We start from the raw sequence: 24,997 nt of genomic DNA, 5'->3' as shown, positions 1-24,997 counted from the left end.
TAGGGGTGACTAGAATATCATTTTCTTGACCGCCCTCAGCGTTAAAAGTAGGATGGGGAACCAGACAAGCTACTTTCGCGCTAGATGTTGGTACATAGCTCTTCTTGTGTCGGTCTTTAGTTTTTGTAATGGTATAATACTCATTTCCGGTATGTTTTAGTCATTAAATTTGTTGTTTTAGGCATTAGGATTTTTATCGGCACAGAAGAGCTATGGCTCCTACCATAGACTTGCGTAGCACAAACTCTTACTTTGCTAGGACATTTCATGAATAAAATAATCAAAACACGGTGACTCTGTCATCCCCGAAAAATCCAACATTAAAAAGCAGCAAAATTCATAATGATAACTCATAATCATAATGTAATATTACCGAATACATTTATTTTTTAGACCTTTTTGTGCAAAATGTGTCAAATGAACGAGTTGCGATTCAGTATCGATGTCACCACACATATTGATTTTTGATTCTCCCCCCCCCCCCCGTACGAAACTCAGAACAGCTCGATGCGCGTGAATGTGAATGTTTGTAGCGCCCTCATGCTGCTATGTCGGATTACGTCAATTTTTGTAGAATCGAGAAAATTGCAATGACGAGGGATTCTGGAGATTTCTCGGTAAATATTCATAACAAGTTGACAAAATAGCGTCCTAACATACACCGGGGCCTTGGCGTGGACAGTTTTTACCTAACAACATTACATTATTACAGGACGATATGTATCTGACCCGATGCATGTAGCATTCAATTTTGATAGCGTCATGTTGCAGATATGACTGATACACATCATGGTAATATTACAGTGTACTAGTTAAATTATATTGCCTGCATGTAATGGATATAGGGGTTGAATAACCCAATATAATTCTCCAGGTTTAGGGTATTGACTGTGGGGCCGAACACACCTAATATTTAGTTTCCAAATAAGATATTCACGATAAATTAATTTAAAAAAATATATCATTATAGCAATGTGTATATTTTTAAGCAACTGGGATAACACGAATGACGTTATTTACTTGAAGATTACATTTTGTATAGAACTAAACCCTACAAAAGTTTGTTTTTAAGATTATGGGTGCCACGGGTGCTGTGTCATGTACCATCATGTCTTGTATTACCCTTATCAGTATTATATACTAGTAGTTCAATAATAGCAAAACCAATACATATTTCTTTGCTCAATATATTGCCACAGAATCGTGGAAATGACACTGATACGAATGCTGTCAAGGACAATGCAAACATTTTCGTTTGTATTATTCAAATGTATGCCCCACCTCCTTCAGAAATTCTGTGTCCGCCCATGGATACCGCCCGAATACCGTAGCTATTACATTAATATTTTTCATACTTCATATTTTTCTTCAAACTTTCAAACAAAATTTTGGCGACAATACACCTTTAATTTATTCAGATAAAATTAACGAAATGCCAAATAATGCATCAATAAAAACCATTAAACTGTACAGTCAATCTGTAAATGAATTCAAACCCAAAACATCCTTGGTTTAATGGTTGAAATACTGTAATTGTTCACACTATTAACTCAATAATAAGAAATGAAAAAAGTAATTATTTGACAACCTTTATGACCTTATATTATGCGGATATTGATATTCATTTTATAAGCCCGAATGCTAAACGTGAGATTGAGGAAATAACAAATAAACCTTGAGTTTAATGACTATCAGAATGACATTTCTAATATTGAGGTCAACCAAGTTGTCAATCATTTAAAAATAGTTGATTCACCATCTAAAGTAATCGAGCATAATGTTTCAGGAATCTTAACTCACGTGTAATATACTCCGAGTCGTATAGTAGGTTAAAGCAATCATTGATTGATCAAATAGCCAAATCAAAGACATTCCATTCATATATAATACATGAATTAGTTTTTTTCCTCTTTACTGTGTCGTCAAATACCTTTTAAATAAACAATAAACCGCTTCTCTGACGTTTCAATTGCATTGAAAACAATTGAAAAAATACACAGGATACAAAAAAGATATCCTGGCTTTTTCGGAAATATGTGTGTATAGACTAAAGTAATGCTTTGTTATTAAACAATTAAATCTGTTATGAATGAGTCTGGGCAACTATTTCTGAGATTCGTTATGCTGTGTATTATTGGGTTGATGAGAATGGAATTGTTATAGCGTATTCAGCTTGTCATGTGGGTGGTTTCATAAGGAGTGGGATTTCCGAATTTGAAAGAGATTAGTCAAATCCGAGTTTTGCATAGAAAAGGAAGATGGTTCTGTATGTCCATATTTTGGAACTGACTTGGTGAATGAAGTATGCAAATATCTTGACTTGACGTATTTAGAGAGATGGGAGTAGATGCAAAGGGAATTATTGATTACTAATTTTGAAAATCATTGCATTATACAATTGTGTGAATAGTTCATCACATTTACCATCTGAGTCATAGAAAAGTAACTATATATATTAGACGCTAATTCGAAGATGTTTCACTTGGTAATCTTCCAGATGGGGGTCTGGGTGGATATTTAATGTTTCTCATTGGGGAAACTGGTAAATTCCGCAAGTCTCTACATGACACAGTCAAATTGAATTGGTAATTAATGAGTGTATTCTTATAGTAAATCCACTCAGTATCTCCGATATGAATCTGACTTGAGGAGAAACATGAATTTCACTTGGGGTTCCCCAATCCCCACCCACTGGTCGATAGAGAGCGCTGTAGATGTCACATGACCTCAACAGTTCATACTCAGTGAAACGATGTGAACTATGGAAGTATTATTGCGTATACATATCATGCCTCACATGCTCGCTCGCTGAAGCTCGTGTAACACCATGCCAAATAGTTCAAGGATTGGTCACCCTATTGTAATGTTTTAAAACGTCATAAATATTTACGATTTGAGAGATAATAGCGGGAGGGTCGTCACCTGCGCACGTGCGGGAATTGAGTCCCCAAGCGACGATAACACACGCTAAAACGCAAAGGCTCATGGGTATATGTTTGTTTGTAAACAACGACACGCTATGGACGCATGTTTATTTATTTATTTATTTATTTAACGCTAAAACGAACTACAGTGAGTTGTTCTATGGTCATATAACAATAAAAATAAAATAAAATTAAATTAAATTAAATTAAATTAAATTAAATTAAATTAAATTAAATTAAATTAAATTAAATTAAATTAAATTAAATTAAATGTGCAGGTGACGAATCCCCCGCTTTAAACTTCCATGAAAAGTACAGCAAAACTTTTCGTATCTCATTGGTTTGGGGTCAGATTTATGCGGTAATGCCTTGAAGATGGTAAAAATTGTATTTGTCATTTTTCAGATGTATATTTAAAAACATATATATTGTTGAACCAGGTGAAAATTTCAAACATTGCATCCCTATTATCTGTTAACACTTAATAAGCAAATTGCTCGCAAAAAACATGGCCAATTACTATCATTAATTTGTATTACTTAAATATTGTGTAAATCATACATACATATATTTCTTGTCACAACGCCTATCTCACTGAACATTTTGTTTTGGATGGAATCTAATTAAAATAGCACTCTGTAGTGGCCAGCATAGTAAAGTTCCCCAAGAAATCAGCAACTAGAATTAGTTATTTCTTTCCCCATGTTGAGTAAGCAAGTCGGAAAAACTGACGCACAATTCTAGTGTTATACCATCTGCCTTGTAAGCTTGGCTGGTTTCAACAAATAATATTGTCGTGTGCTCCAGTATGCAATCTATTATTGCAATAACACTTCTTGAACAACGTGGGTACTATAGCCAGGCGATCAAGAGGGCAATCCACTTTGCCAAGATTGTAATCATCCTTTATCAAGGAGTCCTAGTTTCAACTGTCCTTATTCTAAAGATGTCGTGGAAGCTGCGGCCAATTACCATCTGTGAATCTGTTCAGTTAGTCTCATTCCAGGTACGAATTTTTGGCAGCACTGGATCCGAAAAATGCTTACTTAATGACCAATGCACCGATACGAGGTGGAGGAAAAGGATGTACCAATTCAAGGTGTTTTTGTTTGGCCTTCGTTCAGCAGCACTGATGTTCACGAATGTGGGTGGTGATAGTTCAATTACATGCCAGGGGCACCTTCAAGTCTTTTTCTCAATCATCTATTTAAGAGACTCAATCTGAACATCTTCAGTTTATACTGCATTACATGTGGTCACTGGAGTTTATAATCAATGAGGAAAAAGTCAGGTTTACCTTAGGATGGACACACAAGATGCTTTCTTCTGTCCCTTCAACAAACGCAATGTCAAGATCAGGAGATGTTCAACTACTTGATAAGGGCTATGGGAATGTTCTCATCTGTGAGGGGCCAGGTGCCACACACAACACTCTACATCAGGCCAATTCAGTTGGACATAGAAATGGTCCCAGGGAGATCTGTTCCTGCAAGGCAACTATCTGGACCAACCTGTTGCACTTCCCAACAAGTGTTGTCAAGCTTTGCAAGTTGTGGACCATGTGATCCCTGATCACTTGCCCTTTATTTCACACTGTCTGACTGTCTCGGTTCTGATGGACACTTGTAAGTTGGAGGGATCACATGATGGATCTGCAAACTCAGGGACTATTGAACAACAGTCGGGTGTCCAGACACATCAATTGGACTGCAAACCATTCTGTCATTTATTCAGCATGCAGATCCACAGTCGTCGTATTCAACACCATTGCAAAAACCCTCTCAGACTTTGAAAAGGTTTGATGACACCAAGTAGCAGACTGCATCACTGATCAATAAGGCTTTCTTCAGCTGGAGCCAAGCACCAATTTGTTTTTCTACCCCCCCCCCCCCCCCCATGACCTGTAACCTGGGGTGAATATGTGATGCCAGAATTGTTTCATCTTCTTGCATAAAAGCTATCTACATGCTCGGATCAACAACCACTATGCTAAAAATGGTTGCTTCATTATATTTTTATCGAACTGCCAACCCAACCCAAATTTTTACAATACAATAAAATCTACTGAGATATTTCTATTTATAACATGTTAATTTATTCATTCCATTTCATATTAAAATAAACAAGCAAACTAGGAATAAACAAATGTATATGAGCTTGGAATAAAACAACCCATTTGATTGGCTGATAGTAATTTACATCAATGGTTATCAACCAATCAGTAATTAGATTACATACAACACAAAAATAATTGCAGAAGAATGGAAAAAAAAATATAAACATAAAAAAAAATTGCAAGGTTATCTGAAACTAATGTAATCTAAGAATAGTACTGCATCAATAAGCAAAGGTCATTGAACTCTGTATTTTCATAACCAAATTTTTAGGTCCATGAATACTGGTGAAAATAGCCTTTACTGAAATTCTTATTATTAATTTACTGATGTACATTTTTACATTAAAATATGACAGCAATTCATACTCAGTTGTTTTAGAGACGTACATTTGCTTAGTTCAGACAGATTCTCAGTCCACACAGGATGAGATGCACCTTTACTCAGTTTCTGATTAAAGCTGACTTTTTTTTCACTTTTAGAAGAGTATGGTACATTCCATTGTTAGTTTGCTGTGAAAATATTGCAAATACCTGTTTATTTCTGGGCACAAGAAAATTGATTTGAAATAGCTTCAAAACCCTTGTTTTGACATTTTCAAATACCCCATCTCCTTATGTTTGAGTGTTCGGATTAATTTATTTTTCCTTATTTTTAACTAAAAATGCTGTTTTTTAGGCAAAAATCAATCCTATTTCATGAATCGCATTTTTGATAAGCTGTGATGTCTATCTTTCTGAATATATATAAAACATGACACGTCTCAAATGCAATCTTTTAAAAGTTTTGGTTAAAAAGGTGCATCTCATCCTCAAATCAGATGAAAGTATTCCGAATTCTATGTGTCATTTACCTACCAGAAAATACCACTGCAATTTAGACGTGTATTGTTAATAGATTTGGGGTACCCTGCCTGCTTGGCTACAAAGAATTAATTAATGCTTTTACAGGCGTAATAGTGAAATTGAAACCTTTTTCCATTTTTTTTAACCAAAATTGCCATCAGTTGGAACAAATGTATAAAAACCAAACCATTGTCTTTTTTGTCGGACAGATAGATGCAAGGGCAGACAAAACCCAAATTATAAATTACCATCATCTAAATGGAGACTAAAACAAGCATAAAACACAGTAGCATCTCAAATTAAACAAACCTATGGAGGATCAGCTGTTATATTGAAAGCTGAAACAGACACTCATGCATATATGCAGACATCAAATAACACATAAATATAAATCCCTCTTTCTCATTCTATGATCCAATTAGCATTTAAATCAACAATTTCTCATTTATCTCTATTGGGGTATTAGGTGTGAATGAACTACATGTAATTTCAAAGGTTTTTAAATCTTCTACAGATTTTTGTTTTGATATTCATTTATAGAGATAGTCATCACTATAAAAGTTGTACTTTGTAAGTACTAAAAAAAAACGATTCTTCAATCAAAATCTCAGACCAAACACAAAAATTACAAAATAATAATAATGTTTTGTTTTTTTCATTAATATTTGTTGTTGATTGTACTAAACCAGAAATGTCACTGGCAATATGAAAATCCCCTGAAACTCTTTAGACAAGAACATAAAGCAGTAATTTTAATTGTTCCCTATAGTATATGCTAAAAATAATTATGTATACTACTACATTGCACATATTAAGGATACCATATTTCTTCTATTAGAAGCGCATCTCCAATAGAAGTACATATAAACCAAAAATTGCATTGATTGTATACTAAATCATTAAAATATTACTTAGTTTGATCATGGGGAAATCTCTGTAACTTTTGTGAGTGCATGCGCTACTAATAGAGCAAATATGGTAGATGCTACTAACGTAGGAATTTCAGGAAATTCTGTCATGTTATTTGGAAAACATGTGGCATATTATAACAAAACTACTGTAAAATCTGCATTAAAGGTCATGCTTCTAGTGGGGATGGGGCTTCTATTAGAGCATCTACACATACATGAGAAGCAGTGAAAAAAAATTGGGTGCAGCTTCTATTGGGGATGCAACTTCTAAAACAGATTTTATGATAGTTTTTGAATTATGAACCTCAGTTTTATGTACTTTGATCAATTTTCAATTCAAAATGAACACAAGTTTTTAACACCATGGGGAAATCACACTAATTATGTTTCCATGGAAACAATTTTATTTGCTTTTTTTCATTTATTTAATGGAACCATTCGCTCCACAGAATATTAAAAAATTGTAGTGCTATTCAATTTTCTGCATTTTTTGCTTGTTAGCTATGTCCACCCTTAAGCTGAAAATACTAGTGATGTCATAACCAGACATGTTAAGCTTTGATTTCGTGACTGTTTGACAGTTGGTGACCAATCAGCAAGTATCATCATAATCATCATCATCATCATCTTTAACATAATTCCACTCATTCGCAGGTACAATCTTGCTAGCAATCATGTGGTCACCATGTCCAGTGCCACTTGTACATTTCAGTCAGCTGTGACTACACACTGCATCAATGATAATTACACCTAGAGTGGCTGTATGCCTGCAAATTTCCTAAATTGTTCAAATAGGAAGAAACTTATTACAGTATGTGGTCCGAATCTCATCCAGTTTGGTATAAATCCTTTGTATAGTCCTATTAGACCTTCCGATTTTAAGGTTTTAATGAAGCAATCCAAGGAATTTTTGTAGAGATATTCTCCCTTGATAAGGCCTGTAATAATAATAATAATAATAATAATAATAAAAATAACGTTATTACCTCCGTGTAAAAAGATTTACATAGGATAAATATAGCAAAAAAGATAATAACAAGATATATGTAAAATTATAAACAAGCAGCCTATCGGCTGAGATAGCTCCGCTGTTAGCAATGCACATTTCAATTAAAGAACTGAAGACATCATTAGAAAATGAACAATATGAATAGTATCAAAGCAATCGGACTTACAGTTTTTAACAAGAAGTCGAAAATATCACTTTTTACCAAAAATTACAAAAATATTCACCAAAATAAATTAATTAGAGAATTGAAGATATCATCACAAAACGAACAAATCTGAGAGAGGTCCACATGTAGTACCTATATATGTAATATCAAAGCAATTGGACTTACAGTTTTCAACAAGAAGTCGAAAATATCACTTTTTACCAAAAATGACAAAAATATTCACCAAAATTAGAGAATTGAAGATATCATCACAAAATGAACAAATCTGAGAGAGGTCCACATGTAGTACCTATATATGTAATATCAAAGCAATTGGACTTGCGGTTTTTAACAAGAAGTCAAAAATATCACTTTTTACCAAAAATGACAAAAATATTCACCAAAATTAGAGAATTGAAGATATCATCACGAAATAAACAAATCTGAGAGAGGTCCACATGTAGTACCTATATATGTAGTATCAAAGCAATTGGACTTGCGGTTTTTAACAAGAAGTCGAAAATATCACTTTTCACCAAAAAATGACAAAAATATTCACCAAAATTAGAGAATTAAAGATATCATTACAAAATGAACAAATCTGATAGAGGTCCACATGTAGTACCTATATATGTAATATCAAAGCATTTGCACTTGTGGTTTTTAACAAGAAGTCGAAAATATCAGTTTTTACCAAAAATGACAAAAATATTCACCAAAATTAGAGAATTAAAGATATCATTACAAAATGAACAAATCTGAGAGAGGTCCACATGTAGTACCTATATATGTAATATCAAAGCAATTGCACTTGCGGTTTTTAACAAGAAGTCGAAAATATCACTTTTTACCAAAAATGACAAAAATATTCACCAAAATTAGAGAATTGAAGATATCATCACAAAATGAACAAATCTGAGAGAGGTCCACATGTAGTACCTATATATGTAATATCAAAGCAATTGGACTTGCGGTTTTTAACAAGAAGTCAAAAATATCACTTTTTACCAAAAATGACAAAAATATTCACCAAAATTAGAGAATTGAAGATATCATCACGAAATAAACAAATCTGAGAGAGGTCCACATGTAGTACCTATATATGTAGTATCAAAGCAATTGGACTTGCGGTTTTTAACAAGAAGTCGAAAATATCACTTTTCACCAAAAAATGACAAAAATATTCACCAAAATTAGAGAATTAAAGATATCATTACAAAATGAACAAATCTGATAGAGGTCCACATGTAGTACCTATATATGTAATATCAAAGCATTTGCACTTGTGGTTTTTAACAAGAAGTCGAAAATATCAGTTTTTACCAAAAATGACAAAAATATTCACCAAAATTAGAGAATTAAAGATATCATTACAAAATGAACAAATCTGAGAGAGGTCCACATGTAGTACCTATATATGTAATATCAAAGCAATTGCACTTGCGGTTTTTAACAAGAAGTCGAAAATATCAGTTTTTACCAAAAATGACAAAAATATTCACCAAAATTAGAGAATTAAAGATATCATTACAAAATGAACAAAACTGAGAGAGGTCCACATGTAGTACCTATATATGTAATATCAAAGCAATTGCACTTGCGGTTTTTAACAAGAAGTCGAAAATATCAGTTTTTACCAAAAATGACAAAAATATTCACCAAAATTAGAGAATTGAAGATATCATCACGAAATGAACAAATCTGAGAGAGGTCCACATGTAGTACCTATATATGTAGTATCAAAGCAATTGCACTTGCGGTTTTTAACAAGAAGTCGAAAATATCAGTTTTTACCAAAAATGACAAAAATATTCACCAAAATTAGAGAATTAAAGATATCAACATGAAATGAACAAACCTAAGAGAGGTCTACCCAAGGTACATATACACCAAGTATCAAAGCATTTAGGCTTGTAGTTTTCAAGAAGAAATCGAAAAAGTAAAACATTGACACGGACGACGACGGATGACGGACGACGACGGACAATCACTCATATGATAAGCTCCGCTCGACAAAGTCGACAGCGGAGCTAAAAAAAGAGCGTAACTAGTATTTAAATGTTAAATAAATCTTTGTGTTGTGTAAATATAATTAACAAATTCTATAATTATGCCAGGATCTTTGCTTGAGAGTATAACACCCCCCCCCCCCCCCCCCGGTATATGTGAACTGTATATAATTATTAATGTCAACCACATATTTTGTTTTCCCTATGTAAAATAAGCGCAAGCTACTGTTAACGTTCTTAATTCTCCAAGAGATCAATTTTGTGAATTTTACAAGTCAGTGAAAATCACAACATTTTTTAACAGTGATCATTTCTCTAGCGCCCTTTGACATAAAGTATCAATAAGTTTCATCAAGAAATTTTGTTTTTAGAAATTGTATAATATTCCTGAAATCGCAGTAAGAATTAAACAGTTTACAGTGTACCTCAAGCAAATGTGTTTGATTACCAGTATTATGTACACAAAATGTCAAGTTACTATAAAGCTACAAACTTACCTTTAATTCTTTGATTCATAATCCTCGTTTTGACCACATCCACAGGAGACGTAGTCACTGCCGTCATAAAACTAGCAAATACTGAACATAAAACGTGTAATACCGGACCTTCTTTCATCAATCCAGTGTTCAATAAAAGATGTTTGGAATGATCATAGGATGGAACCTGAAATAATGTCACTATATTAATTCCACTATTTTGAGATCGTGTGCAATGAAATGAATTTGTCATCATTTTCATTTTAAAAGCTGAAAAGCCATAATTGCAAACAATATCATGTTTGCTCCTTCAGAAGCACATATTTAACTAACAAAGACGCAAAAAAGCCAACAATTTGATGTTTTGGTGGAATTTTAAGGACTTCTAAATTTCTAAGCACTGTGATCTTTTAATACTAACTTTTCACAAGGCTTATTTGTAAGAATATGTGTTTCTACAGCAAATATCGTAATTCTCAACAGAGTCTATACCATCAGCTTCTCATCACAGTTAGCTAAAACATAATTTAACATACCAGTGCAGGGACATATACAAGTAGATTAGTATTCTGATATTTTTTTATAGCTATAGTTTTTTTTTTTTATATATCATTTCTTTTCAATATTTTATGTTTTAATTGAATACAGACAAAACAGTCACACTTTATTTAACTAAACATCAGTATACCTGTATTTATTGGGTTTTATTTTGTAAAGATTTTAAAATATTCTGATAATGAATCTTATTTCTGCTTCAAACTACTAACTATTAAAATTTATATATATATATACCTCCAGTAAACATATATGTGAACTCGAAGTACCAACATAGATACAACTAAACTACTCGAGAATAAACCATGGCTTGTTAGTGTAGGCAATTGAATTTTTTTGGAATGAGTTTGAAAACATAATTTATTTGGGTATATTTTGGTGAACTGACAACTTGACAAAGAGTGGAATTACTGACTTATACCATGCCAAACCAGAGACAAATGCACAATATTTGCATGTACATTTTTATAAGAAATGCAGTATGTGAATATGAATAGCAGTATTTACACTTGGCATATAAATACAACCGTAGTACCGGTAGTTTGCAATATACAAATGTACATAAGAGTGCAGATTTATGAGAATAAACATAGAAAGTGGACCTGAGTTATTAAGCTAGGTTATCGCTGATTTATCTAAAATGTTTGAAATCTGAATTGAGTTTTCAATCCGTTATGATGCAAACGAAGAGCCAATATCTCACCTGAGTAGCTGTTAAAATAGCAGCCCTATTAATAGTTGGACCAGCACCACGATAAAGTCCTCTCAGTCCTTCATGTCTGGCAATATCAGCAAATGCACTATAAGTATTATTATATCGCTTTGTTTGTCCAGAAACAAGTTTTCCTTCTGCCTGCATTCGTACTTTAATCAAATCAGTAGGAGTCGCAATAGAACTTCCTATAGCACCTAAGGAACAGAGAAAATTAAAATTGAAATAACAACAAATAATTTTTCTATTATAATCATTTAAAAAACATCAAGTATGGAACTATACAATTTTAATCATAATAACAGTATCCTTAGACACAGTAAATCAGAGAAGAGTATGAAAGAGTGTCTGGGATTGTTTTGTTCTCCTGTAACAATGTGTCAAACAGTGTGTTATATAGCTACTTAATCAAACGTATCCATGTATTTAACACTTCTGGCTTCTTTATTTGAGAACAAACACTATAGCATTTAACGAGTCAATGTTGATAACGTAGTCCCATCCAGTTTTTAGTGACTGTCAATTATAAACAATGAAAGATATAGATATAAAAAAGATATACCGGGGTAGTACACTGTATTACTTTTAATTGCATCCAAGTTTTGATCAGTCAAAGTGACACTTCCTTGGAATAAGATCATCGTACAAAATTGTATAATTCGAACAAAAAACCTGTTGGACATTTTGAATCAAATCACAAAACATAACATTATGTATGTTGTTCATACCAAGTTTGAATAAAATCAGCCCAGGCATGCTTGAGAAATGTGAGAAAATAAAGGTCACCAGTCTGTCAAAGATCATCAAAACAAAAAACAATCAAAGTGCAGATGTGTACTATGTTTGTACCTACTTTCAACAAAATTGGTCACTGCATGTTTGAGAAATCGATAAAGACACATGAAAATACGGTAATACCAACATGGCCACCAGACGGTCATTTTGAATCAAATCACAAACAAACTGACATGCATCAGTAACTCATCGATCATGTGTGATGTTCATACCAAGTTTGAATGAAAACAAGACAGACATGCATGGACACAGTTGATGAGAATGGCATATTAGTTGTAGACAATACCAATGCTATTCATTGGCAAATGACTGTATTCGGCAGTATATATGTAATACATGTAATTCTAATTACCTGATGTTGCACCTGCTAGAATTTTCTTGTACAGCGCTGTATGCGCTGGATCTGTTGCCCCCAACCACACCTTTATTGGTTCATAGGCACCTATTCGTATAGTACTGTATGTTGCCTCTCGTAGTAGTGATGGCACAACTCTGCAAATAAACAAGGTAGACCAGATTGGAATATTACAAGATTTGCCATGAGCAACTATCATGCAAGCAAGGGGAAAGTGGAGCGAGAATGCATAAGGCAGGGATAACAGTATTTCTATTTCTACATCAATTGTATAGATCTTAAACTTGATTTGATCACTAGCTGTACCTACCGGTAGTTTCTTTTTTAACCATACTTTTTCAGTCACCATGCATACAATACGGGTAATGTGGCAATGATATCTGGCATAATGCTCAGTGCTACAACTATGGTACCCCCCTCCACTTTAAATGTGTATACTTTAAACATCTTAGCAAAGAAAAGCGATCCAAAGTTATCTGCTTTTTATACATGCAGGCTTACACACACAGTACAGACTCCTGGCCCACAGATCTATCGATAGTTTTAAACATACAACACAAATTAAAGTGCAGTAGTCGTTGTTGCGCAGATCAACGAGTACGAACTGAGACGTTTCCAAGCTTTAATTAGGCAATTTTCATGTGATTGGAAAGTATCGAAGGAGTCACCGTCGATAATCAGTGCAAGTTGCGCCCAGGTCAAACCTCATACTTGTGATTTCCATTTGAAGAACGCATTGGATTGTGGGAAAATCAATGTTTATCAACACAAATGTCGCACATGCACAGCGCGCGCACTACTGCGCTTTAAGCTTAAAGTTGAAAGACAATTTTTCATTTCATGCTACGCAGCAGTCTGTCATATTTCTTATCACATCATAAGGCAATAAATACTGATATTAAATAAAGATACATTTAATAATGCATACCCTTTATAAAGACCTCTAATGCCTTCATCTTGGACGATTCTTATACCTCCTTTAATGAAGCCATCATAATATCTATTTTTTAATACAGCCACACCTTTTCCTTTCTGTGCCGCTAACTCTCCTTCCAACTGCATACGAATTTTAATCACATCAATAGGATTGGTTGCTGTAAAGAATAATTCAAGACCATATAATATCATATATAGATTTTTCTTTCCTGTGTATGGCTGTGAAGTTGAAAAAGCATTCTCATTCCACATACATGAACCATACTACGAAGTGCACCAATATGGATCAGCAGTGTTAGCTACTGTTAATGTTAGCCTACATGTTGATGGACGATTGAAGAAATGCTTTCATAATTAAGGTAGAAGCTTACCCATAAATTAAAATACCCAGAATTTATTCATTTTGCAAGAAACTGTACTCCAAGGCAGTTAGGGGTCATCAGCCTTATTTTCGAGAAATTGATGGTTGTATTTTAGTCGCCATGTTGGCACTATCATAACACTTTTACTATAGGTTCCTTTGGCATTTCTTATTTTTTTCTATATTTTTTTTTTTATTATTGTTTTTGTTTTTTTATTATGTACATATATAACAATATTTGCTCTACAGTTAAGCATGTGTAATTGACAGCGATTTGACGATGGTCAAAATCATATTTTAATGATACAGCATACAGTAAATGCAGTCATTTTTTTGTGTGTATGTGCAGGTATAAGTGAGATATGCTTCTAAGAATTAAAATACAGTATTTAGTATTATTTCAACAATTAATTATTTTAACTATGCCAAATAGGTGAACTTTCGCAAAATAACCAAAATCAACCAGTAAATAAAAAAAAAAATATGTGAAAAAAATATATAACGATGTATATAAAAGCCTAAACTAGCATCTTATTTTAATCAGATTGGACTTAAGCCAACTTGGGTTCAACTATTCAGACACATATTTTGTCACATGTGAAGTGACAAGTATCGTGATCTAGCTGCAGTATAAACAGCAAATATATCCCTACTTAAGTGATTACAAGTAAAATAAATTTCAAACAAATGATTTTTACATAGTTTATTTATGGTGCAGAATAGAAAAACTAAGGACAGTTTTGAAATTGCATGAAATGAAGAAATTGGACTTTGTGATCTGGAATTTGTCTGATCCAACTTGCATCTCATCAAAAACTCAATTATCGACACTATAAATACTAGAACCAATCTCATTCAGATTGATCTAAGAAACACACAATATTCTAGAGATGAAAAGCAACTCCATGCCTTGAATGTATTTTATTGTTTTTAAAAATCAATTTGTTTGTGTCAATTTCCATAATTTCACCCTTTTCATCAATTAATTTATCCCTTTTATTTTCTTTTGCAGCATTATGTTATACATGTACCGGGTATACATAATAGAAGAAAAAAAAGAGGTTCAGAAAAAAATTAAATCTTGATTCGTTTGGATTGACTGCACACATTAGCATATAAATGGTTTTCTCCTATATATGTTATCCATTATAGAAGCCATTGTAATCTAGGAACCGCAATATTGAATTCAGTCACACATCATGATAATTAACCATGTATATCATTGTATACTGTATAGACAAAATCACTATATTCTACCATTGTATACTGTATAGACAAAATCATTATATTCTACCATTGTATACTGTATAGACAAAATCACTATATTCTACCATTGTATACTGTACATACAACATCACTATATTCTACCATTGTATACTGTACAGACAAAATCACTATATTCTACCATTGTATACTGTACAGACAAAATCACTATATTCTACCATTGTATACTGTATAAACAAAATCACTATATTCTACCATTGTATACTGTATAGACAAAATCACTATATTCTACCATTGTATACTGTATAGACAAAATCACTATATTCTACCATTGTATACTATATAGACAAAATCACTATATTCTACCATTGTATACTATATAGACAAAATCACTATATTCTACCATTGTATACTGTACAGACAAAATCACTATATTCTACCATTGTATACTGTATAGACAAGATCACTATATTCTACCATTGTATACTGTATAGACAAGATCACTATATTCTACCATTGTATACTGTATAGACAAAATCACTATATTCTACCATTGTATACTGTATAAACAAAATCACTATATTCTACCATTGTATACTGTATAGACAAAATCACTATATTCTACCATTGTATACTGTATAGACAAAATCACTATATTCTACCATTGTATACTGTATAAACAAAATCACTATATTCTACCATTGTATACTGTACAGACAAAATCACTATATTCTACCATTGTATACTGTATAGACAAGATCACTATATTCTACCATTGTATACTGTATAGACAAAATCACTATATTCTACCATTGTATACTGTATAGACAAAATCACTATATTCTACCATTGTATACTGTACAGACAAAATCACTATATTCTACCATTGTATACTGTATAGACAAGATCACTATATTCTACCATTGTATACTGTATAGACAAAATCACTATATTCTACCATTGTATACTGTATAGACAAGATCACTATATTCTACCATTGTATACTGTATAGACAAAATCACTATATTCTACCATTGTATACTGTACAGACAAAATCACTATATTCTACCATTGTATACTGTATAGACAAAATCACTATATTCTACCATTGTATACTATATAGACAAAATCACTATATTCTACCATTGTATACTGTACAGACAAAATCACTATATTCTACCATTGTATACTGTATAGACAAAATCACTATATTCTACCATTGTATACTATATAGACAAAATCACTATATTCTACCATTGTATACTGTACAGACAAAATCACTATATTCTACCATTGTATACTATATAGACAAAATCACTATATTCTACCATTGTATACTGTACAGACAAAATCACTATATTCTACCATTGTATACTGTACAGACAAAATCACTATATTCTACCATTGTATACTGTATAGGCAAAATCACTATATTCTACCATTGTATACTGTATAGACAAAATCACTATATTCTACCATTGTATACTATATAGACAAAATCACTATATTCTACCATTGTATACTATATAGACAAAATCACTATATTCTACCATTGTATACTGTACAGACAAAATCACTATATTCTACCATTGTATACTGTATAGACAAGATCACTATATTCTACCATTGTATACTGTATAGACAAGATCACTATATTCTACCATTGTATACTGTATAGACAAAATCACTATATTCTACCATTGTATACTGTACAGACAAAATCACTATATTCTACCATTGTATACTGTATAGACAAGATCACTATATTCTACCATTGTATACTGTATAGACAAGATCACTATATTATACCATTGTATACTGTATAAACAAAATCACTATATTCTACCATTGTATACTATATAGACAAAATCACTATATTCTACCATTGTATACTGTATAAACAAAATCACTATATTCTACCATTGTATACTGTACAGACAAAATCACTATATTCTACCATTGTATACTGTATAGACAAGATCACTATATTCTACCATTGTATACTGTATATACACAATCACTATATTCTACCATTGTATACTGTATAAACAAAATTACTATATTCTACCATTGTATACTGTACAGACAAAATCACTATATTCTACCATTGTATACTGTATAGACAAGATCACTATATTCTACCATTGTATACTGTATAGACAAGATCACTATATTCTACCATTGTATACTGTATAGACAAAATCACTATATTCTATCATTGTATACTGTATAAACACAATCATTATATTCTACCATTGTATACTGTATAGACAAGATCACTATATTCTACCATTGTATACTGTACATACAAAATCACTATATTCTACCATTGTATACTGTATAGACAAAATCACAATATTCTACCATTGTATACTGTATAGACAAAATCGCTATACTCTGCCACTGTAAAGTTAAAATGTATATCGTACAACTAAATAGTCGGTACTAAATGTAGGTCCCTCCATATAAGAATGTAACTGGGTCTAGCCAATATGCAGATATACTGGATTACCTTTTATTTTAGCCCATACTGGGGCATTTAAACAACACTTATATTTGGTTTGGCTAATTTGTTTACTAGTTTGCTAGTAAATGTGCACTGCACACATTTGTATTAATGTCTTCATGGTTTAAGATTGCATAAATTTGTTTAATTGGAAGCACATCTCAAATAGAAGCACATATTAGCTCAAAATATTATATATTTTGTATGCCTGACCACAGTCCCTCTATTGATAGAGGGGCTGTGGCCTGACCAATAAAATATGTTTGGTTGTTTTACCATAGACTTCCGTGTTTGCCATCACTAATATATGATAATTCATGTATAGTTTCGGCTATACATGTACCACATAGAATTTTGATTGGGTAATAGCAGAGCTGACCTGTCAGGTCAAAAGACACAAATTAAGCTCAACTTGCATTTGTGTTCGCTTACAGTTAATCTAAGTTTGATTTTACTTACATTTCATATTAAAGAATTGATTTTTGTTTGTACATTATTATAATTCATGGCTAAGTAATAATAACGCTTGTAACATAAAAAAAAAAGTTATATGCATGCAAAACAAAACAACTGACTCATGTGGATATTTGCTACTATCTGTAAGTAATGTTTTCACATTTGTTTTCATTTGAAACTGTTATACTTTTCATTACCAACAAAATTAAACTAATGCATATTATGATTAAAATCACTGACTATTTTTTTTGATCACATGGAAATACTGACAATTATTTTTGACTGTCAACTATCTGAACCATATGAAGGCATTCTCCTGACATCTAAATTAGAATGACATCTGGCTATATGTATGCATTGTTCATTTAAAGTCTTGACTGAAATATTCTTATTTCTAACTACTAGTATTCTATTTATATTATTCAAACCCCAAACTAATGACAATAATGAAGCTAAGATTGGTTTTAACCCTGGGAGTCTTAAGTCTGGTTGGAAAGAAAAGCTTCAAATTACATACAACACCCATGACAATCATAAAATTTAAACTGAAATCAAATTTGGTTCATATCAAGTTAATCACACATGCCTGTGAAACAAACCTGCTTCTAGGATATAAATGTTGCTTTTAGCATTGTAAATTGCATGATATATCAATCAAGTTCAGGGTCAATTACAAGAAGTACAAGCCCATACATGAAGAGACAAAAGACTTGTGTTCTTTGTGAAGTTTGAGTTGCTATTCATATTCATGAGCTGCAATTTGCATATAACATGGCGAGTTTGTATGGAAAAAGGAGGTGAGCGCCCTGGTGTGTGGCGCAATTGAACAGAACACCCTACTCCTTGCTAATAATCACGAATTCGATGTAGACTATTTTTTCCAATGCCAACTCAACTATGACAGCCTATAAAGTTGAACATTAAAAGTTCAAACAAAAATTATAATTTCTGTCAAATATCATTTGCATATTAAATGTATGCAAATATGGTATGGTAGTTTTCTGATTGGTTTATTCCAGAAATAGATCCCAGTTATGCAAATTACATACCCTAGTTGAGGATACATGCAAGGTATAGAAGTAGTTTGTTTGTTTTTTGTGATCGTTCCATTATTTCCTGTTTTTGCCATTTTCAGGAATGGTTTTTTATTTAAAAAAAAAAATACAACTTGCAAGCAAGTGAGTAGCAGATGAGTGGACATCTATATATATTAATATAATTAATGTAATTAGATGGTATTACATAACAATCTTTGTGATATTGCATTGTATTTACAAGTCACAAATATAAAGTTATCAAGATCTGTTTAATGGTTCATAAAGAACATCACCAAGAACATGTCAACTAGTACCTATCCCCAAAATATACAGTTGTTGATCAGTGAACATAAACAGTTATAAGAATAACATGATGTGATCAAGAATGTTAACATGCATAGTGATTACAAATAAATAGTCCATGCCACATAACAGTTTGTGATTTTGGATAAGTCATTGAATAGAGGATCACATTTTACTGCAGAACCAAATGGTAGCTCGTTCCATGTATACAAATATCCCAGATATTAAATGGACAATCTACTTATTTACTTAATATGAGAATAGCACAAATAACCCATTGGAATATTTACTCAAATAGCACACAGTGATGCAGAAATAAGTTGGTAGTTGTTCAAAACTACTAGTTTTTTTTTACTTTTTAGCAGTAAAATTCAAAACTACATTATATGTGGACAGACAGTGGCTTTCCATTATATTGGGAATCACCTACATTTTCATTTGTTCCTCTCTCAAAGAAATAAAAATACATCACTGAGTACGTGGTCATAGTTACTTGTGTAACATTTTTGTGCATATTGCGTGGTATTCTCATAATACTATTAATAATTTCATGAAAATGACAAAATTATTTGTAATCATACATATACGTAAGAGCATACAGGAATATTGCCTGATGAAGTATAGTGGTTTTTGATGCATAAGACATTGGAGACATGTGGTACACTATTGGTATACTGCACTGCATAACAGGAAAGGTTCACAGCCAAATATTCCTACTAGACTTTGATGATGAGGGTTCATATAATGTGCAATGAGGGAAAAAGTTCCTTTTGTACCCATTCTCCATCCCCTAAACCTAACCCCCCCCCCATTCATAATGTTTATGCCCTTCAAGATAACTATAGATGTCCTTAAGAGAGGCATATACGATTAAATTGAGCAGTGCAGGAGAGTAGAAGCAGGGTTAGAGAAAGGATACAAAACACTTTTTGCAATGGGTGTTAGACATGCACAAAATATGCTCTCTCATTTCAACCAACATGGCAACATTTTACTCTTATGAATTAGACAATTTCCTAATATAATATGGATTTTTTATGACTTTCTTATTACCTTTTTCTATAAAAAAAAAAGCTTGCTTTATGATCTTTAAAATGGAGTATGATTCATAATGACACAACTTGCACCAGAGAAATAATTCAAAGGCCAAACAGGGCAATCTATTGTCAAATTGTTTGTAATTTTCAATTTTTTGTACAGCCTAGTAGTAACAGCCAGTTTTTAAACAATTTCCTGCCCACACTTTAAAGTTAACCATGCACACATTATTTTGATCTTTCTGTGAATTATTGTCATGGATGTACCTCTATGACAGCAGGGATACACCCAAGTTAAGGAAGCGATATTAATACTTTGACCAATTCATGTGTTCTAGAATTGGGAGAGTTAAAACAGAATGAGGTCAGTCTCAGTGACACATATCATAAACAGTCGTGGTTTACGTGCGCCTGCGTGCCCGTGCCATGGGGATGACCAGACTTATGTCTGTGTCCACACACAGGGAAAGTTTTAGCTGGAATCGCAGCATGCTCACGCGATCACTAGAATTATTGCATATTTTGCACATTCTATACACTAATTGAGTTCTTTGAGACAATGTGGTCACGCAATACAATAAGGTTATAAATTACTTACTAAACGCAGCACACATACAACTTGCACCGGCGAGAACATAACGTAAGGGTTGATATTCACTTTGATTTTGAGATGAGGTCATATCAACTTCATCGGGCTGTGTGAGGGCCTCACGTCCGGATCTCTAGCTGTAGCCTTGTCAGTGATATGAATCGCTCGTTCAAACTCATATACTACCGTGATTACAGTAAATGGTTCCCTTGACAGTGGATTGCCCGCAAAATAGCCGGAATGACAAAAAACAACAGCTGATGTAAAAAATGTTACATGCAGATCCCAGCACAACCGTAACCAGAGAATGCCTTGTCGCTTGTGAGGGCGCTATCTTAGATCCATAATCAAAGGTCAAAGGTCGATACGGTTATGTTAAACCATAGACAATATAGTCCTACTACTAGTATACTGTCTATGGTTAAACAAAATAGATAAGAAATTCTCGATATGGGCACATTACACAGGGAAATATTGTTTTAAATATATCAATAAAATGCATGTAATATAAGCATTTAACTTTATATGTGTTGTTTTGCCTCTGCGGCCGACAGTAGGTCATCACAAAGATAGTGTATTACTTGTTGCAGCAGTACTATCTGTGTCTTTTTCTTTTATTTACACGCAAAGTACTACTGTAACAGGTAATACAATACCATTGAAATCAGTAGTGGCGGCACGGGGCAGTCGCCACCACAACCTCCCGACAAAATGCGCGACCCTGTAGGCGCAAGGGATGGTGAGCAGGACCCCCCCCCCCCGCAAAGTTTCGTGCCGCCGCCTCTGGAATTGACTTACCATCCGCTGTAGGCGAATAAAAAACAAATGTAACGTTACATGTAAATGCATACATACTACATACATTTATTATAATTTTAAAAACATGTTTCCTGTGTCAAGTGCCTGTGCTCGATATGGGCAAAATTGTATCGCGAAACAACGATTACTAGTAATAAACAAAAACGAGTTACTAGTACTATGTATATACATTTCATCAGAACAGAGTTCATTTTAAAAGACGCGTTAGGAGGAAAAATACCGCAGTTACTGAGCGACAATATCTTTTAATGTTTCCCAGTATTTTACACATCAAAGTAAACAGAGCCCCGACGCCGATCTTTTTAGATTCATTTTTAAACTGTCAACCCTGTGACATAATGGTACGTGCCAGAGTAGAGTTGCATTGTGTTGTGAAACACTTTGGAATGCGCCGAGCACGTCGTTGTTATCGATTGAGACGTGTGGATCTCAGTTAAAACATAGTTAAATTCCGGTGACCTTTACCCTTTGTAACCATAATAGTATTTCATTTGTCCTAGTTTGTTTTAACAAGAATGTTCATTGTCATAATTAATTTTGAATACAAACAAGTTTTAGAATTACAACGAAAATGGAAAAGCAGTCTACAAAAACTCCTTGATTGATGTAATTTATTTTACAAAAACTTTCGTGTCTAATTTACATGGTATCTACAATTGTTGGACAGGACGAAACATTGTAATTGTATGCGATGTTTTATTCATTCATAACACATATTGGGAGAAAAAAAATATCTGTTTGGGGAGATACATATACTAGTACACAGATTTATCCACTATTTTTTTAAATACTGTGGACGCTTGAATTATTCTCTGGTTTTTAATGTGCCCAATTTCGTGAAAGTACAATAAACCACTAGTGTAGCTGTTTGTCATTATGGCAAAAAGCAGATCCACATAACTATTCGTTCGTAAGCGTCTGTTTCCCTACATCGTCGATTTCATTACTGTATGTACCACATTAATACCAAATTTAAGTTACTAGCGCCCCCTAGTGTTCAATTATTGTTGTGTTTTACTGTATTCGTTATTATGTACCTATGTTTCAAAATCACAAATTGCAAAAAATACTGTAGAATACTTTATTTTCGCTTGGAATTTATTTTCGCTATTTTCGCTGAAAGGATGATTCAGTGAAAATAAAATCCAGCGAATATACTTTTTCCCAATATTTCACATTCAACTCGTCAAAAATCAGTGAAAATAAATTCCATACAAAATGCCAAAAAAGACTTTTCAGCGAAAATTAATTCCAGCGAAAATAAAGTATGCGACTGCATTGTTTTGAAAACTATTAAAATTGCTAAAAATATCAAGTGTGTATTTTTTTTAAAATTATATTATACGAGATAGTAAACAGGGAATGAAAGTTTTCTGGCATTTACTGGTAAATCGTATATGGGAAAGGTTAGCGTAAAACGAGGTGTTGATTACCGATAACATATAGGAGCAATCGTAATAAGAATGAAGGGGCTTGTGTAAAAAATACAAGTCAAGCATTAGTCGACGTATTTCTAAAGTAGGTAAGTTGAAATGGTTGTAAAGTGATACATAATCGTTTGAAAAATATATTATATTTGATATTGTACGTGAAAATAAATTTCATTCATTTTCAATAAAAAAGGAATGTCTGTGGAGAAGACCACACCTGAGAACAGTACTCAAGGTTTCTCCTCACTAACGTTGTTTATGTTTCAATAAAATGAATACTATAAAAAGATTTACACGTTCGCTTTAGAAAACCAACAATTTTAAAAGCTTTGCTTACAAAATCGTTTATATGCTCTCTAAAATGAAGTTTACTCATTAATAAAATACCTAAATTACGTCACGGTATAATCGAGGATCTACTAACATCGACCTTACGAATTATTCATATGCGTTTAATTGAATTACGCTTAATGCTAAAACATTATGACATCACATTTAATTTGCCATCTAGAACACAAACGAAGTACACGATGAAGACCCTTCTGGATCAGATTGACTTTTATCGGGTGATCAACATATTACATTATCAGTCACTTATTACATAAACAGTAAACACGTTATTACTTTATCGACTGGTATTGCATAATTAGTTAAATATTAATGTCTCAGCGATGGTCTTTCCAACTCCCGCTTGCCTCGTTATTCGTATATGCTAGTTGCATAGTTTATTATTGTGACGAACGTATATTCAATTTTGAGGTCTATAAATAATGTATGGTATATCATAGCCATATTCATAGTTATGTGACTCTCTGACGAAATGCTTTTGTTTTTCACTTTTTTTGCCTTTGCAGCTGTTTACATATGCATTATTATATTACGCTCTCAGATGATGTAATGTCGCTTATTAAAATGACGTGAAAACATAAAAAAATTATCATAGTTTAGACAGGGTCCGATGTGTCACATGTTAACTTCATGCGCAAAGGTTTCCTCGCATTGCTTCGAGTGTATTTCTGGTGTCCATTGAAGAACCAAATACCAGTATGATTTCAACACAGCGCCCCCTATTGAGCTTTACAATCTGAATGGCATCTGCGTTAGTTTACATGGACGCTGCAGTCGATGTCTATACTGAGACAGCGCGTACCGTGACGACACAACGGTGCGCTTAATTTGTCCGTCCAATCATGAGTATGATTAAGCAACAACGGGGCTCTGTTATTTCGCGCGTATCTGACTCGTATCTTTCTCGCTTTGTAATGTGGAATTGAAGAAAAAACACACGATTATCATTACCTTTTTTGTTTAAATGAACAAATCGATGCATATCCTTTTCCATCAAGCTTTTGTGGTTCGTTTTGGGGGTTATTTCGTTAATTTCACAACTTTGTGGCAGCATCGTCACATGTTGCTCACCAGACTTTCTTGTGTCTGTACAGTCACGGT

At 33.0% G+C, this 24,997-nt stretch overlaps 1 protein-coding gene across 1 annotated transcript; it reads right to left on the bottom strand.

Moving 5' to 3' along the window:
• Positions 1-4,996: 4,996 nt before the first annotated feature.
• LOC100368450 (mitochondrial substrate carrier family protein ucpB-like) lies at positions 4,997-21,611 on the bottom strand. The gene is made up of 6 exons (XM_078005467.2): positions 21,309-21,611; positions 13,779-13,944; positions 12,848-12,987; positions 11,692-11,897; positions 10,455-10,620; positions 4,997-7,732 (listed from the first exon to the last, which is right to left on the bottom strand). Exons 1-6 carry the CDS (start codon positions 21,388-21,390, stop codon positions 7,545-7,547), a joined length of 948 nt encoding a protein of 315 aa, XP_077861593.1. The 5' UTR covers positions 21,391-21,611; the 3' UTR covers positions 4,997-7,544.
• Between the last annotated feature and the right edge of the window lie 3,386 nt (positions 21,612-24,997).

This window comes from Saccoglossus kowalevskii, chromosome 3 (assembly GCF_978046115.1).
Source record: "Saccoglossus kowalevskii chromosome 3, keSacKowa6.1, whole genome shotgun sequence".
NCBI classification, from domain to species: Eukaryota; Metazoa; Hemichordata; class Enteropneusta; family Harrimaniidae; genus Saccoglossus; species Saccoglossus kowalevskii.
Note: the sequence above shows the minus strand (reverse complement) of the source record. Positions and strands in the feature narration are given on the sequence as shown.